Source organism: Peromyscus maniculatus, chromosome 5, assembly GCF_049852395.1.
Source record: "Peromyscus maniculatus bairdii isolate BWxNUB_F1_BW_parent chromosome 5, HU_Pman_BW_mat_3.1, whole genome shotgun sequence".
In the NCBI taxonomy this organism is placed as follows: domain Eukaryota; kingdom Metazoa; phylum Chordata; class Mammalia; order Rodentia; family Cricetidae; genus Peromyscus; species Peromyscus maniculatus.
The window spans coordinates 948,410-966,309 of NC_134856.1; the positions used below are offsets into that span (position 1 = coordinate 948,410).

Below are 17,900 nucleotides of genomic sequence, written 5' to 3' on the forward strand. Positions count from 1 at the left end.
GCCAAAAAAGAAAAAGAAAAGAAAAGAAGATTCCCTGGAGTATTACTAATCTGAGATGAGCAGTTGTTTACCATGTGCCTGATCTTTTGTCTGCTTATGTGTTTGGGTGTGCTGGGCATGGAACCCTGAGCCTCAGTCTGTGCTAAATGTGCACTTTACCACCGAGCTGTCTGTTCCCACCCATCTCTCTCAGTTTCAACTGATCCCTTTCAATCATTAACTCTGCTTCCACAGAGCTTTGCTTTCCCCAGAGCATCAGCTGAATATAATCACATCCCATGGAGCCTTTTGAATCTGGCCTTATCGACTTAGCATGGATCTCTTGAGATTAATCCTTGTTACAAGTGTTGGTAATCTATTCCTCTTTCTGTTGAGTATACATTTGATGGATTTACCGTTGCTTGCTTATCTATTTACTGAAGTACATTTGAGTTGTTTATAGATTTGGGTTATGAATTGAGTCAGCATGAGTACTTGAATAACAGGTATTTATGTGACTGTAATTTTTGTTTCTCTGAGGGTAATATCAAGGAGTGAGATTGCCAGGCTGTATGGTGTGAATATGTTTAACTTTATAAGAAACTAACAAACCATTCTCGGAGGCTGCACCTTTTGCCTCCTTACCAGTGGTATTATGTGAAGTCACAGTTACGTGGAATCCTGGCCATCACTTGGCATTTTCAAAGTTGGAGTCATTGTAGTTAGGAGGTGTGGAGAGGTGTGTCAGTGGTTTGAACTTGCATTCCCCTCGTGGCTAGTGATGATAATGATGTGCCTGTTTGTCATCTGCATCTTTCATGAAGTGTCTGTTCATACATTTGGAGTAGGGACATGTACCTCTGCGTATGAGTGGAGGTCAGAAGATAGCTTGTGAGAGTCGTCTTCTACTGTGTGGGTCCCAGGAATCAAACTTAAGTCATCAGGCTTGGTGGCAATCACCCGTACTTGAGTCGCCTTGCCAACCCTCAACAATTTTTTTTAAATTTAGCTTTTTGAAACAGAGCCTTCTAACACACACTAATAGAGAGAATAGTGAAACAAATCCCTAGACGTCTTCACCTTGCTTTCACAGTTAGCTTTACTCCACACTCTGTCCTAGCCCTTCTCTCCTTTTTTTAAAAATTTTAATATTTTATTAAAAAATGTATTTTGGCTTTTTAAAATGTATTTTATAAGTGTTTGATCTGCATGCATGCATGTGCACTACATGTGCTCCTGATGCCTGCAGAAGTCAGAAGAGGGCTGGAACTGGAGTTACCGATGGAATGGTTCTAAACCACATGTGTGTGCTGGGAACTGAAGCTGGGTGCTCTTATCCTGGGTGCCCTTAACCACTGAGCCATCTTGTCATATTTTAAAGCAGATCTCAGATATTGTAACACTCAGCTATAAATACTAAGTGAACATCTGTACAGGTCGATAACTTTTTCAACAGCTGCAAGATCTGTAGCACATTTAAGAATTCCTTGATGTCATCTATAACTGACATGTGCTCACTTTGTGCCGATAACCTCACAAGTACCGTTTTGCTTTGTTTGAAGTAGGAACTAAACAAGACCCACTCATTGTATTTGCCTAATAGATTTCTGTTTTTAAAAAAGATTTATTTGGCTTCATGTGGTGGCACATGCCTTTAATCCCAGCACTCGGGAGGCAGACACAGGCAGATCTCTGAGTTCGAGGCCAGCTTGGTCTACAAAGTGAGTTCTAGGACAGACAGCCAGGGCTGTTACTTGAAGAAACCCTATCATGAAAAACAAAACAAAACAAACAAACAAAAGATTTATTTTGACTGGGTGTGGTGGCACTTGCCCTTAACACCAGCATTTGGGGAGGCAGAGGCAGGCAGATAGATCTCTGTGAGTTTGAGGCCAGCCTGGTCTACATAGTGAGTCCCTGCTACAAAAAAAACCCAGAACATCCAAAACCCAAAAAAATCTTGTTTTAAAAAATAAATGTGTACTCTGTGTATCTATATATAGGTATGTATCTGTGAGTGCAAGTGCCCACAGAGGCCAGAGGCAACGGATTCCCTGGATCTGGATTTAGAGGTGGTTTTGAGCTACCTGGTGTGGTACTAGAGATTGAACTTGAGTCCTGTGTAAGAGCAGTGAGTGCTCTTGACTACTTAGCCACCTCTCCAGCCCCCATTTCTCAGTCTCAGTCTGTAGCAGCTCCCATCTTCTTTGGCATTGCATGGGGGGAGGGGCAGCCTATGGGCAGTTAGAAGACAGCCTTGGGCTGATTCTGACTTCTGTGTTCCTGAGACAGGGTGGCCTGTTCGCTGCTGTGTACACCAAGCTAAGGGGCTTGAGTTTCTGGGGATTCTCCACCTCTCATCTTGTTGTAGGAGCACTTTAATTACAGATGTCCCACTGCACATGACTTCTGTGGCTTCAAACTCGGGTCTCCACTCTTGCACAGCAAGTACTGTGCCCACTGAACCATATCCCCAGCCACTTTTGTGCTATTTCTTCATTAAAGAAATGAGGCCATTCCTCAGGTGTATGTCCTGCATGTCACTGTTAGTTGGAGTCCCCTTCCTGCATGATTTTACCCTGTTCTTGACTCATCGTCTCTGAACTGGTAAATGCTAGGACACAGAAAGCTGTGTCCATGAACTGTGTGTGTGTCCCACTGCAGCCATGTGAACAGGCAGCAGTAACTGATGTTTAGTGAGAATAATGTTGACTGTTGGATAACTGATACATTTGTTTAGAATCTGCTCCCCCAACCCTGTGCCCCCGCCATTTACACAGGACTTAACGCAAAGAGATCTCCTACCTCTGCCTCCCAAGTGCTGGGATTAAAGGCTTTCACCACCACACCTGGCATGAGGAGGTTTTGACATTATCTGGAGATATGTTTGTTATTACTGGGAAGGACATGGATGCTGGCACCTGCTGCAGGGGCAGGCCAGGGTTGCTGGTAAGCACCATACTGTAATCAGGATGCCCCTCCCAACAGAAAATGATCCAGTCCAAAGTGTCAGTAGGACCAGATTTGGGAAACCTTGTTCTGGAGTATAGCATATGCTATCTCAGGAATTTGGAAGGATTCCTAGTGACCAAGTACATGAACTCTGAGCATAGAGCAAGGGCTATGGGAAATGAAGCCAGAAGGCAGAGGCAGGTGGATTTCTGAGTTGGTGGCTAGCCAGGGCTATATACTGAGACCCTGTCTTCAAACAAACAAAACATACATACTTTAGTGTCCTAAAGACAAGAACATTTTCTGACATAATCATGGTATAATTGCCCAAATCAGGAAGCTGACACTGATGTGTTAGTATTAGTGATTCTGTAGACTTTGTTCCTGTTTCCCTTAGTGTCTCAAAGCTCCTTCTTAAAAGGGAATCTTGACTTGGACGTCAAGTTTAGCGTCATGTCTCTTTAATCCCCTTGCTTCTGGAATAGTTTGTCAGCTCTTGTGTTTCATGCCGTTGACATTTTGGAAGGATACAGGCCAGTTATTTTGTAGAATGGCCCTCAATTTGGGTTTGTTGACGTTTTCTGCTGTTTGGATTCTGGTCACTTTGTGGTACTGTCAGGAAGACCACAGAAATGATGACGCATTCCTTTTAGTGATCCCAGCCTACTGAAAGTAACTGGTGCCAGGCCTCTCCACTACCAAGTTGCCCTTTTCTTATGTTCTTAATGCTATTTTTTATGCAGGATACTCTTAGACAGTGTAAGTCTTTCTCACATTTTCATGCATTACTTTTAATGGTGCATGATCATTCTTACTCCAATCAAGTATTTTTATGATGGCTGCCAAAAGGTGATTTTAATCTGCCCTTTCTTCTATATGAATTGAATTTTGACTATAAGGAAGAACTTGGAACATGGATCCTCCACACCAGTTTCTCAAATGTTGGGCTTACAGGCATGTGCTACGATGCCAGTTTCCCTGTGCCTTTTCTTATATCCACATAAACTCATAAAACTTAACACTCTGTTTGTCTGGTGCTGGGGACTGTACCACTGAGCTGAACTCCCAGCCCCCAGTATGTATTTTGAAGCCCAAATTGTCTCAGATTTGGCCAGTGTGAGTTCCCATGTGCATGGAACATATGCCCTTCCTTCTCTGAGCACAAGATGTGCAGGACATTTGACTCTCCCACCACAGCCCTGAACTGGTCAAGAAGCCCTGGTTCCTTTAAATAAAAAAGATAGTATTTAGAAAGGAAGGTTTGGATACGCCCCACACAACACTATGCCTGGCTCGCTCCCCTCCCTTAGTTCTTCCTCCCTGCCAGCCTCCCTCCTTCTTTCTGCTTCAGATCAGTTTCACTAAGAAACCTTTGTTCTCTCTGGTAGGATGTCAGTCTGGGTGCTCATTCTTGCTGTAAAGGGTTCTGGCGCCTGGGTTTGACTTCAGCTCTGCTGTTAATGAGACAGGGAGGTCTAGGGCAGGTTGCTAGACATCTTGGCCTCATTTTCCTTATAATAAGATGGAACTTAAAAACTGATTGGCTGGCAAGATGGCTTAGTGGGTAAAGACAGTTGCCACCAATCCTAATGACCTGACTGCTATGGCTTGCCCATTGATACCCCCACCCCTGCATTGCCGCCGCTGCCGCCGCCACCACACACACACACACACACACTAAATAAAAGGGTTTAAAAAAATTAAAACCACTATAATCCTCACTGAGACTTGCTGGTCACTAGCTTAGCTAAATAAAACATGAGCTCCAAGTTAGTGAGAGACCCTGTCTCTAGGGAATAAGGTGGCAGTTGACGGAGAGCACCTGACATTCTTCAAGGCATTGAACACGTGTACAACCCACATGTGCACAAACACACACAACAAAAAGTCATGATTTTGGGAGTGTAACTCAATGGCAAAATGCAAGCTCAGCATGTGTGAGGCCCTGAGGTTAGACCCCAGTATTGAAAAAAAAAAAAAAAAAAAGAAAGAAAAAAAGAAAAAAAAAGAAAACAATAACACACAAAACACCAACAACACTGAACTTCTCTTTGGAAGAGGCAAATGGTTGCACACTCAACTAGGAATTTTATGGACTGTGAATTAGACCTCAGTTAAAAACCAGTAGACTGATCCTGATTTTTCAGAGGCTGGATAAAGAGTAAATTAGAGAGAGAATACTTCTGAATCCATTTTAGCTCTGTGGATGGCCCCTGCAGAAGCTGGACTTCATTTACTAAGGCTGCAATGTCCCCATTTGTAAACACTGCGCTTTATAGTAGGCAAGGAGTTGAAGTTTTGGACATAGACTTCATGCTCAGTGGGCTGCTAGCTCCCTTCCTCAATGGATTGGGCAGAGATTCTGGGGCCTCAAGACAATGGGGCACAGTAAACTGAGTTTCTCCCCAACACACAGTCTTCAGAATGAGCCACAGCCTGCTGACTTCTTGGTCAACAAGCAGAGCAGTTCCCTGTTCTCACCTGGTTACGGGGGATGCCAGAGCCGTTGGGGAGGTACTGGTTACTTGAGATTAAAGCAAAAAGAAAGAGGGGGCTGGGCGGTGGTAGCGCACACCTTTACTCCCAGCACTTGGGAGGCAGAACCAGGCGGATCTCTGTGAGTTCGAGGCCAGCTTGGTTTACAAAGCAAGATCCAGGACAGGCATCAAAAAACTAAACAGAGAAACCCTGTCTCAAAAAACCAAAAAAGAAAAGAAAGAAAGAGGGGAGACTTTTTTTTTGGATATTATGGGGATGGATACCACCCTCTGGGTTTTCAGCCTCACCCATGAAGCTGGGACCATGAGAAGGAGGTGGGAAGGACTCCAGGGCCAGCAATATCTTTGAACATCCTCAGCTGGGACTGGTTTGAAGGTCTTTTGCTTCCTGTGTCCTCTGCAAGTGCATTGTTGTTTTGCTCCATTACTAATCTAAACAGTCTGGAAATGGAGCTTTTGGGGCAGAGTGGCATTTGCTGTAAAACTTTGTGGGTATTCTCTTGGCAAGAAAGATACTGACCACCCTGTGGCTCTCTGAAGTCATGTGTAAGTATATCATCATACCACAGACAATCTTCCAGGTTTCCTTTAAAAAACAAGAAAGAGAATATTTTGCATAACACACTTTGTGTTCTCCAAGGAGTTAGATATCCCAAAATAAGCGTATTGTAATTTGCTGAGGCTGCGGTCCTCTGTGGCCGGCCTTCATTGACAAGCAGTTCACAGGTTGAATGTGTACACCAGTGCTTGCTCATGCTGTAAGTATAAACAGCTACATTAAAAAAGTGATGCATATTTTAAAGCTCCACTTTTATGGCTTTAGGAGATCAACAACAAAATTGTTTATACAGTGGAACCTGCCTTGGTTGAGTAGGCTTTAGTGACAAGCAACAGCTTCCTAGGGCACCAGCAGCAGCCTGCACCCTCTTCTAATGCACTTGGCTGCACTGAGCCCTTGGCAGCTTCTCTTTTGTCCTCATCCCCATCTTAATACTCAACTTAGTTGTCTCTGCCGATCGGCTCTTTTGCTACTGATTAATTGCTTCTCTCAGTGTGTGTGTGTTGGGGGGAGGAGGGACTAAGGCCTCTGGGGCCAGCCGTCTCCATCTCCACCCTTAAAGAGCAGGTGCTTGGCTTGTCATGCCGCCTGCCTGCCTGCTTTCTTCTCTTTCTCTTTTTCTTTTTCTCTTGCTCCTTCTTCTCTTTCTTTCTGTTGTTGTTGTTTGTTCCTTTTTGAGATGGGGTCTCATAGTATCTCAAACCGGCTTGAAACTCACTATGTAGGTTAGGCTAACCCGGAACTTGAAATTCTCCTGGCTCAGCCTACCAAGTGCTGTTAGTACAGATGTGTACCACAATGACCAGCATCCTTTGCACATCTTTTTTGTTTGTTTGTTTTTTGAGACAGGCTTTCTTTGTGTAGCCCTGGCTGTCCTGGAACTCGATCTGTAGACCAGGCTGGCCTGGAACGCAGAGATCCGCCTGCCTCTGTCTTCCGAGTACTAGGATTAAAGGTGTGCAACACCACACCTCCTTTCTAACTCTTAAATCCATAAATTTGGCACTGTTTATTTATCTGGAGAAAAATGGAGAACCCAAAGTTAACTTGAAATTTTGATTTTGGTTAAATAATTTACACTTGCTATGAGCTCCTTTGTTTTGGAACCAGACAAATACTCTCTGGCCATGCTGTTGTCTGTGGTGGAAAGGGTACTGTTCTTAGAGACCTGCCTTCTTCAGGAGATGGTCCTGTAAGAGAGATTTTCTTTCTTAGGAAAATTAAGGTGTTCCTATAGCAAGCTCCTTTGGAAACGGCCATCATGCATGCACTGTGTCAGATACTCTCGTGGTGCTAGCCACCGAGCTTTCATGCTGTGTCCTTGAAGAAAAACTATGTACTGATGGGGCTTCCCATGCCCAAGATGTAGAAAGACCCCAGATAAGTTCTGTTAGGCATCTCATGTAGGAGACTATGGACAGGCCTGGACCATATAGTGGAGCTGCTACCTGCTTCCTGAGTAGGTAAAAGGATGCTAGAAGGTATATGTCTCAGAGCTGGATAGTTTCCTTACATGTAGATGTACACTCAGTGTGAGCTATTGACATTCTGGGGTACTTCCTAAGGCACAGTTTTGAATCCCTCTGTAGACCGTATGGTGTGGTTGAGATTTCTCATTCATTCATTCATTCATTCATTCATTCATTCAATATGCGGTGTTCTGCCTACATATATGCCTGAATGCCGGAAGAGGGCACCAGATCTCATTGCAAATGGTTGTGAGCCACCATGTGGTTGCTGGGAATTGAACTCAGGACCTCTGGAAGAGCAGCCAGTGTTCTTAACCTCTGAGCCATCTCTCTAACCCGTAGTTGAGGTTTTAAGATCTGCCATTTAAAAGCATGTGCACATACAGAGCAACTTCATGTCTCTGCTCTTGACTCAGAAGAAGGTGGGAAGGCCTGGTGCCTCTTCTGTTTCCAGGCTCCCACCTCTATGACCTGCAAACAGAGCCTGGCTTCTGCACTGCCTTCCCTACCTTTCCTCTTCGGCAGGGACTGACCCTGGGTCCTCTGACAGAAGCTAGGATGGCCCATAGCAATTGCCGACTTGACAGGGTCTTGAGAGACAAACCTGACTGTGTCTTTGGGGAGTTTCTAGATAAGGTTAATTGAAGTGGGTCACCCTAAATGTGGGCAGGAGCAGCCATCTCTCTCTGCTTCCTGACTGGATGCAGTGTGACCAGCTGCCTCGAGTTCCTGCCTTGATGGACTGTAAGCCAAAACAAACCCTTAAGTTGCTTTTATGAGAATTTTGTCATAGCAAAGAGAAAAGCGAAGACTGTGAGCTGATAATTGCCTGTGTTGTTGAATACAGGCCATGTTTCACTCTCAGAGGGCTCTCTTTAGGAGAATTCTACTGCAGCCTTGAACTCCTGATCCTTTACCTCCTGGGTGTTGAGATTATAGGTGCGTGCTGCCTTGACTGGTGACATTAAATTTGGAGCACGCTAGAGTTAGTTCCACCTGCTTCTGAAGTCATGCAGAGGCTGCTGTGGATATGTGTTCTCTCAGTTCCCGACAGCCTTCGTCATCGCCACCCTGCTGGATCAGTAAGTTTCTGTGCTTCACTCGGTAAAGTATGCATGTACACCTCTATGTTGTCTTAAGATGCTTGGAAGGGGAATCACAACCTCTGTATCAAATAGAGGAAAACACCTCAGGACCAGGGTTGTAGTTAAAGTGGACATGGCCATGGGTGCTTAGCCTGAAAAACCCCAGAGCTGTGTGGCCACAGTGTGAGATTTGGCTGCTCCTTCACAGCTAGAGTCTGGCTGTACTGCCCAATGAGCCCAGCAGCAGTGTTCGCAGCATACAAACCAGCTTCTTACGGGGGTCATTTTAGAATCTGGGCTTCTTGCATAGAGCAGGAAATGTTTAAAAATGTTGTAAGTGTACGATTTTTGTGGGCTTGTATCTTTCACACTGTGATCTCTCAGATCCTTTGAAAAGCTTATCTGACATTAGGATTTAGATTGATTCTCAGGTACCTCTGAAGGTGTCAGGGCCAATGTCTTCCCTGGGGTTCTTTGCTTTTGGGCTTGAGAGGAAATGGGGTTAGCCTCTTGCTGTGGACCCACTTGGTTAGCTTGAGGTACATTAGCATTTGTGTGGTCACCAAGCAGGCTCTGGAGAGGATGAACTCTTCTGATAAATGGAATCAACATAGATGTGTACAGAGTGGCTTTCATTTTCCATTAAAGCTTTTTGTTTCATTTAAACATATTCAAGAATGGTTTCAAAGTAAATAAGGATTGGTTTTTAGAGGCCATTAACATTTAACTCATAAATAAAACTGGCTATTTTTAAAAAGTACTAGGGCTGAGAATGGCGCTTAGTTGGTAGAGTGCTTGCCTAGTTTCATCCCCAGTAGCATGCTGGCACATGCTTATAATCCCAGCGCTTAGGTGGTAGAAGCAGGAGGATTCGAAATTCAAGGCCATCTTTGGCTGTGTGGTGAGTTCAAGGCTAGCCGGGGCTACATGAGACCCTGTCTCTATGAATGATCTATGTATGAACATTTCTTTCCCATTAAAAATGCACTGTTTGGCCAGGTGGTGGTGGTGTACACCTTTAATCCCAGCACTTGGGAGGCACAGGCAGGTGGATCTCTGTGAGTTTGAGGCCAGCCTGATCTGCAAAGCAAATTCCAGGACAGCCAGGACTAGTACACAGAGAAACCCTGTCTTGACAAAACAAAACAAACAAAAACAAAACAAAACAAAAAAACCCAAACAGCAAAAACCCCAAACAACAACAACAAAACACTGTTTGGAAAATAAAAGTCTAAAGCAATGGAAAGCAGGGGAAGGTGTCACATTCCTGTAATCCCAACATTTGAAAAGCCAAATCTGGAAGATCTTGAGTTCAGAGGCCAGCCTGGAATGACTGTCTCCAAATGACCTAACACCCTAACAACAAAAGCAATAGCAATCATTCACCTCCACCTTCTACCATGTAAATGAATTGTTTATTCATCACACCTCCTGATCACTGGCCTTAGAGGCATGTGCCACCATGCTCTGTTTTGTGGGGTATGGGAGACCGAACCCAGCCCTTCATGCATGCTAAGCAAGCAGTCCATCAACTGAACTACATTCTCAACTCCGCACATAGTTTTGAAAAATAGCCATTGACTTATGGGTTAAATGTTATTGACCTTTAAGAATCAATATTTTATTATTTTACTGTGGGTCTTTCTTAAACTTAGGTACATGTGATCTGCTTATTGTATAGGTGTATAGTTAGATATAATTAGGTCTCTGACACGCATATATTATAAATATAGAAGTGAATTCTAAGTGTGTATCTTTCCCATAGATTCATATACCACAGAAATGTTTAAAATACAAAAAGAGAAAAATCTTTGATTCCCCTCTCCCTCTGTCAGTCCTACTCCACAGAAGTGTATTTTTCACTGTTTAATATAAATGCTTCAGTATATGTAAGAATGTTTGTGAATACAAACACCATCATTTTTGTGTGTGTCTTATTTGCTCAATGTTATATGTTAAATTGTATTTACTGTTGTGTATATGAATATGTGTTATGTGTATGAGTGTGGTCACATAAGTAACAGGGTGTGGATGTGGAGGTCAGAGGACAGCTTTGAGGAGTCTGTTCTGTCCTTCCCCCATGAGATCCTGGAATCAAATTCAGGTCATTAGGATTGCAAGGCAAGCATTTTTGCCTTACTGACCTTTAAAATCAGGTATAGCCCAGGCTGGCTTCTACTTTGAGATCCTCTTGCCTCTACCTATTTCTCATATCTTCCTGGTGTGCCACTACACCTAGCTTTTTTGGTTTGTAACCTAGGCTGGTCTCAGACTAACTGTGTTTCTGAGGATGACCTTGAACTCCTAATCCTCCTGCCTCATCCCTCCTAAATGCACCACCTCACTCAGCTCTGTTGCTTTGATAGGTATCTCTGGATGTCTTCTACCATCAACACGTGCATCACATCCACTTTGCCTCGATTCCTTACTGCTTCGAGGCTGCACTGTGTGCTTTGAGTAGAGGGTATTGACTCCTGATGAATAGATGAGGCGTCACCAGGACATTGATTTCTTCAGGATGTTTGAGAGTTGGAGGTAGCCTTATGTACCATCTTATTGGGGATGTCAGACTGCCAGTTCAGAATTTGTGGAAACTGAACATGCTTTTAATCCCAGCACTCAGGAGGCAGAGGCAGGCAGATCCTCTGAGTTTGAGGCTGGCCAGCTCTACAGAGAGAGTTCCAGGATAGACAGAGCTAAACAATGAAACCTTGTCTCGAAAAACAAACAAAAATTGTGGAAATCTCAAGGTGCTATCTGACAGGTAGAGACACAGGTCTGTATGCTCCCACATGCATGCTTACAGTTTGTGATACTGCTATAGGGTTATGTCCCTCAAACCCTGGAGTAAGTTCTCTAAAGTGATTTCTACCTAAAGTGAGAGCAGCTGTAGAGCAGGCTCATGGCTACGTAAAGTGCAATGTTGAGTCCATCCCCAAGACAAGAGACGCCAGTTTTCAGGTTCCGATCACAGCCTAATGTGTGGGATGACCGGAGGAAGACTTTCCAAGACAACTTGATGGCTCCATGGGGCTCACACCCCATTTCTCCTCCACTACTCATATGCTTCTAGTTGGCATGTAGGACACATTTATCTTGCAAATTTGAGAGCCTGTCCCTCTGTCACAGAGTCAGTTCAGTCAGTGTAGTGAATGGGAGGTGTGTCAGAAGCTGTTCCTACACTGGTAAGGCTACAGGAACTTAACCATTTGTGGAAAAGACAGCTAGCCCTAAATTTAATTCATCCTTCACTCAGCTTCCAGTTAGTTGAACCCCTTGTTGCTGTTCTCTTATCATTTGCCACAAGGAGCAGAATTTGGAGTGGAAGGAGGTAGCAGTTTGAGCAGATTGCAGTTAAAATAGCTCGATTTCATAGGCTTTGTGAAAGCACAGCCATGTGCACATATTACAGGTATCCCTTCCAGGACTTTGCAAGGGCAGAAGCAATAGAGGAGCCCTGAAGCATTAGCTTCATCTTCTAGAATAAGCCTGCCTTTAGAAAGTCACACAGCATGGATCTTCAGCTCCACCATGGGCTGGCACAGAAGAGAGCGGTAGTCCTGGGAAGAGTACTAATCTAGGAAGGCCTTAACAGTTTACATTCAGATTCCTGGTAATATAGGCCTTTCTCATTATTTAAAAAGCATGGGTAGAGCTAGCAATATATTGCTCTGTGGGTAAAGGTGCTTGCTGCTAACCTGATGACCTGAGTTCGGTTCCCAGGCCTCACATAGTGGAGGAAGATGACCTACTCCCACAAGTTGTCCTCTGACTTCCCCCACATGTTCCATGTGTGTGTGTGTGTGTGTGTGTGTGCATGCGCGCGCGCGCACACACACAGACACACAATGAATGTAATAAAATTTAACAATTTAAAGTATTATTAATATAATAACTTGACCAGGCAGGCAGGCCTCTCCTTCCTTTCCTTTCCTCTATTTTGATGTTGACAGTCACAGCTGCAGGTAGTGGAAACCTGACAATCTTGTCGACATCAACTTACAATCAACTTGGAAAATTCATAATCTGTCATCAGGTAGATCCTACATGGGAAGGGCAGCCAGATCCTCCTGATGAGTAAAAGCTGTAGCTTTCCGCATTTACTCTTCAGACCTGTCAAGGTTCTTACATATGTGTCTTGTAAGGTTGCTGCCAGTCCAGTGGTTTAATTCGTTGGTTGCCTTGACATTGGAGGCTCCCAACACAACTGGCGGAATCTTTTCTTTCTTCTTGTTGGTTAATAGGTGACTTTACTTCACAGGGGATTCTTAGATTTCACTGTGCTGGAAGACATTTTGGAGTTTTCTGTGCCTATTCCCATCTTCTCCCTACTCCCAAAATGTACTCTGATAATGACAGTTTTAAAAAACATCTGAGTAGCTATTTTAGGGATAGTTTAAATTACGCTATGTATAGATTTATTGTTACATGCAAATACTATGTAATAATTAAAAATTATGTTTCCCTTTATTTAGAAATACCTGTGGATACTATTAAGAAGAAAAAGTAGGCTAAAAAATAAGATTTATAATACATTTTCTGAGTCAGAAATTATTTGTGTATAGATTTTAACATTCAAAGATTTATGTGTTGGACTGGAGGGATGGCTCAGTGGTAAGGAGTACTAGCCACTCTTCCAGAGGATGCGGATTCAATTCCCAGCACAACTTGCACCATTTTGAACCATCCCAAGGGAATGCTGCATTGCTGGCTCTGGAGGGCCTTGGAACAGCTTGTGTCTGCTTCATTGGCCTGTATCTCAGTGGAGTGGGGCTGGATCTGGTAAAGGATTGACATGGGTAACTATGTGAGTAGAGGCTCGGAACCAAAGACTGATCAGACACTAGGTATTAAGAGCACCCTTGCTAGGAGGGCCATTAACATAGCCTGGGACCCACTTCTTCTCCTGGACTCTAGATGTTCATATGGTTGTGTCTCCTGGTATCTCTTTAGTTTTATGATTGCTGAATTTTTGGGATATAATGCTAGGATGTTACTTGGGCTTTTCAGAAGAAATTGATTCTATTCAAAGATTTAAAATATTTATTTATTTATTTTTAAGTAAACTACCAGCCTACCTGTTGATGAAATCCAGTGGCCCACTTTCCAAAAGTATGTGAGTTAATGAAGATGAGCTCTTTGTCTTTAGCATGTGAAGGGTGAAGAGAAGCTAGACAGCTTTTTTTTAGGGACTTTAAAGGGGTAGCTAACACATTGCAGAGATACTTCCTTTCTTCCTTTTTCCAGAGGACCAAAGGACCTGGAAGGGCCACACCATGCCTGGCTGGTTTCGGTATAGCAGTGGAAGGGCCTTCACTGTTTTCCTTATGAACTTGACCTCCCTTTCCAATTCCTTTACCTGTTCTGCCTACAAGTTGAAGCTGGTTGTGTTTCTATCAGTCACACTGCTCTCTGCAGAGGAGAACCCTGCTGCTGTATACTGTTCAATTGTATTTAAACACAGCAGGCATATATGTCCATAGGTAGGTAATAAATATATACGTACATTTATTTTCTTGTTAGATTTTGGCCCTGATTGCATTCATTTGCATCGAGACCATCATGGAGTGTTCCCCGTGCGAAGGCCTCTACTTTTTTGAGTTCGTAAGCTGCAGTGCATTTGTGGTGACTGGGGTCTTGCTGATTCTCTTCAGTCTCAACCTTCATATGAGGATCCCCCAGATCAACTGGAATCTGACAGTGAGTATGCTGCTTGGCTCTCCTGGATAGGGGAATCTGCTGACATGTTAACTCTAGCTCATTTTGGTACTTAAACATTCCCTCATAACTCAGCTGTGACATTTTAAGTTTCCTTACTGGGTTGAGTAAAATCACACAAGTAAAGTGAATCCTAACTTAATGGGAAAACATCATAACAAAACTGTATTGATCCTTTCAAAGATGTTATTTGTATTTACACTTATCTGGAGGATTGGTTATGTTGCTATTTGTAGAATGTAGGAAAGAAAACAATACATTTGCATATTTTTCAGACTAGACCCAAGAGCCATTTATAAAAATATTAATTCTGGTGGGTGTAATGGTTCATACCTGTAGTCCTAGCACTTTGGAGGCAGAGACGGGAGGATCACTGCAAGTTCAAGGCCTTCATGGTATACATAAGGATCTAGATTCCCTGGGTTCTATAACAAGACCTTGTCTCAAAAAAACAGCAAAATGTTGATTCTGAAAGAATTAACAATATGAATAAAGATGCCAGTAACTTGCAAACCCCAGAGTGCTGTCATGCGGAGCCACCGAGGGCTGTGAGTCTGACTGGAAGGTCTGCAGAGGGAGTAGGTCCTCTCTCAGTGCTTTGGGTTCTAAGCTTCCTTAGGATCCTCTTGCCAATTGGCCTGAACTTTGTTGTTTTTATTTGTCCTTGAATGAAAAACAATTTTTATATCATGGTTTCTTGCCCTTGCTTTGTAGATGAGCATGTACAAGGTCAGAGGGAGTCATTGAGGGAGGTCCTCCATAGCATAAGAGTGCCTTGCTCTCTCTACTTGTGAGGGAACACATAGGCATCACGGCTTTGGGAGAGTGAAGAGGCCTAGCTGTAGGTCCCCTGCCCTCACTCAGGGATGCAGCCCATACACCCTCACTCTAGTGTCTAGGGCCATGGGAAAAGCCCAGCTTGGCTCTGACTCTATTGCTGGTGCATGGTTCTTACAGGCGCCTTGGGAAAAGGTGACCATGTGGGAAGAAATGGGAGCTGTCTGTGGGTGTAGTGGCACTCTTGTTGTGGTATGTCCTGGGACACAAAGCAGGGAAGGTCTTCTTTATCAAATTGCCCCTGTGTTGTCCCAGTGGACAAAACACAGAAGGGGTGGGGTGAGGGTAGGGATTTTCTTTTCTTTCTTTCTTTCTTTCTTTCTTTCTTTCTTTCTTTCTTTCTTTCTTTCTTTCTTTCTTTCTTTCTTTCTTTCTTTCTCTCTCTCTCTCTCTCTCTCTCTCTCTTTCTTTCTTTCTTTCTTTCTTTCCTTCTTTCCTTCTTTCTTTCCTTTTTTCTTTCTTCCTTCCTTCCTTCCTTCCTTCCTTCCTTCCTTCCTTCCTTCCTTCCTTCCTTCCTTCCTTCCTTCCTTCCTTTCTTTCTTTCTTTCTTTTTTTTTTTCTGAGACAGGGTTTCTCTGTGTAGCTTTGTGCTTTTCCTGGAACTCACTTGGTAGCCCAGGCTGGCCTCGAACTCACAGAGATCCGCCTGGCTCTGCCTCCCAAGTGCTGGGATTAAAGGCGTGTGTCACCACCGCCTGGCTGAGGGTAGGGATTTTCTAAAGGAGCTACTGATTAGAAAAGTTAATGTCAGTTTTAGACTCAGCTGGTTTTGTTGTAGCCTTGGACTTGGAGGAAAATTATGTGCTAGGTTTTATTTTATTTTTGAGACAGGATCTTATGTATTCCAGGTTGGCCTCTTATTCACTGTGTGGCCAAGGATGCTCTCGAACTCCTGGTTTTCCCGCCGCTACCTCTCAGGTGCTGAGATTATAGGCGAGCATCAGCTTCTTGAGGTCCCCGTTGAGGCACGTGCTCCTGGTCATGCGTTGATTTGGTGGATCCAGGCGGACTGTGCCTGGGCCACAGTTGCCGCTGTGCTAAATAACACGATAGCGGGCAGTCAGCTCCGGACCGAGCCGTGCAGAGGCTCAGGAGGAGCCCCGGCTTCTGGGTTTCTGTCGCACAGGAGTGGTACTATCAAGACAGAGAGTTGGCTAGGGGTGGTGGCACACACTTTTAATCCTAGCACTTGGGAGGCAGAGACAGGCGGGTCTCAATGAGTTTGAGCCTGGTCTACGTAATGAATTCTAGGCAAGCCAAGGCTACATAATGAGACTGTGTCTCAAAAATACGATACTAAAAAGTGAAAAGAAAGAAAAATAGAATAAAAGAAAAGGAAAAAAATCAACCTCTGGGAGTCAGGCTAGACTTGCCAGTGTTGATGATGTAGCCAAGCAGCCACTTAAAGAGACTAGGTTTTCCCTGAAGTTTCTCCTCCAGTGAAGCTCACAGAGGCTATGAGGTATAACCCAGGATACTAAGGACCTGAGGTTAGAACAGGAATAACAGAAGTGCTGGTGAATGCGTCAAGGAGGACCCTTGCTGTCGGCCAGACACTGCTTGGCTCATCCATTTACTCCAGAACAGCTCCAGGAGGAAGGGATTGCTGTTACCATTCTAAAACACAGAGAGACAAAACGGTTTGTCTGAAGTTCTCCATTGGTTAGGTCCCGTGGGACTGTGACTCTTAGTCACTGTGCCACCATCCTTTCCACAAGGAAGGCAGCAACTCCATCTGTGTAGCACCAGGTTAGTAACCTCGCTCACTTTGTAAAAACCTTGTTGGAAATCCTCCAGACTTTGGTGACATGGAAGCTTGAAAGTCTGTTGAGAAAGTATGTTTTCAATGTATGAATGCTGTGTTTTAGATGTCATCTGGGAAAGAGAATACTGGGAGATGCCCCAGTTTCAGTACATTTGTATTCCTGGGAAGCTTGGTCTAATCTAAATGGTATGAGAACCTTTTTAAAAAGGTGACACTAAGCCATGCACACTTTTAATCCCAGCACTTGGTAGGCAGAGGCAGGTGGATCTCCTAGTTCAAGGCCAGCCTGGTCTACAGAGCAAGCTCCAAGGCAGCCAAGGATACACAAAGAGACCCTGTGTCAAAAAAATAAAATAAAAAGATGACACTAGAAGACTGTGGGTCGCTCAGTGGTAGGCTGTTGGCTTGTATATGTAAAAGACCTGGGTTTGATGCCCGGCACTGCAAACAGATAAATTAACCCATACTCTGAATGGTAAGCAGTGTTCCCAGTTTTTGTTGCTCTTTAAGTCAAGACTTGGTAACACACGAGTTAGTAAATGTGTTTTGTGGACCATTACTGCTCTCTTCTAGTGAGTCATATCCCTGCGACACTGAGACTGACGCAGGTCTGGAGGCGCAAGAGAAATGAGCTTCACTGGAGAGTTTCTCAGGTGCTTTGCAAATGATTCTCCTTTTTCCTTTTTCTTTAGGATTTGGTCAACACTGGACTCAGCACTTTCTTTTTCTTTATTGCCTCAATTGTACTGGCTGCTTTAAACCACAAAACCGGAGCGGAAATTGCTGCCGTGGTAAGCAGACTGGATCGGTTTAAATAGGCTGAGTTTGCACCTCCAAGTGTTTCCTTGTCCTGGCCTTGGGAGGACCAAGAGATAAGGGGTGGTGGTCAGGTAATAGAAAGGGTCCACTCTCCACGCTCTGTTTCTGCCTTGCTGTTGATTTATAAAAAGCACATATCACTTTTGGGATGGGTGAGGGTGGGTAAGGGGCTTTAAGAACCACTGAAATGGGCCAGCAAGATGGTTCAACAGGTAAAAG

General features: G+C 44.0%; 1 protein-coding gene across 1 annotated transcript in view; it reads left to right on the forward strand.

Moving 5' to 3' along the window:
• The window catches only part of Cmtm4 (CKLF like MARVEL transmembrane domain containing 4), a 42,643-nt gene that overhangs the window by 20,965 nt on the left and 3,778 nt on the right, over positions 1-17,900 (forward strand). The window contains exons 2-3 of the mRNA XM_006978491.4: positions 14,066-14,242; positions 17,555-17,653. Of these exons, the coding sequence (XP_006978553.1) occupies positions 14,066-14,242; positions 17,555-17,653 (276 nt within the window). The remainder of the gene's footprint in view (positions 1-14,065; positions 14,243-17,554; positions 17,654-17,900) is intronic.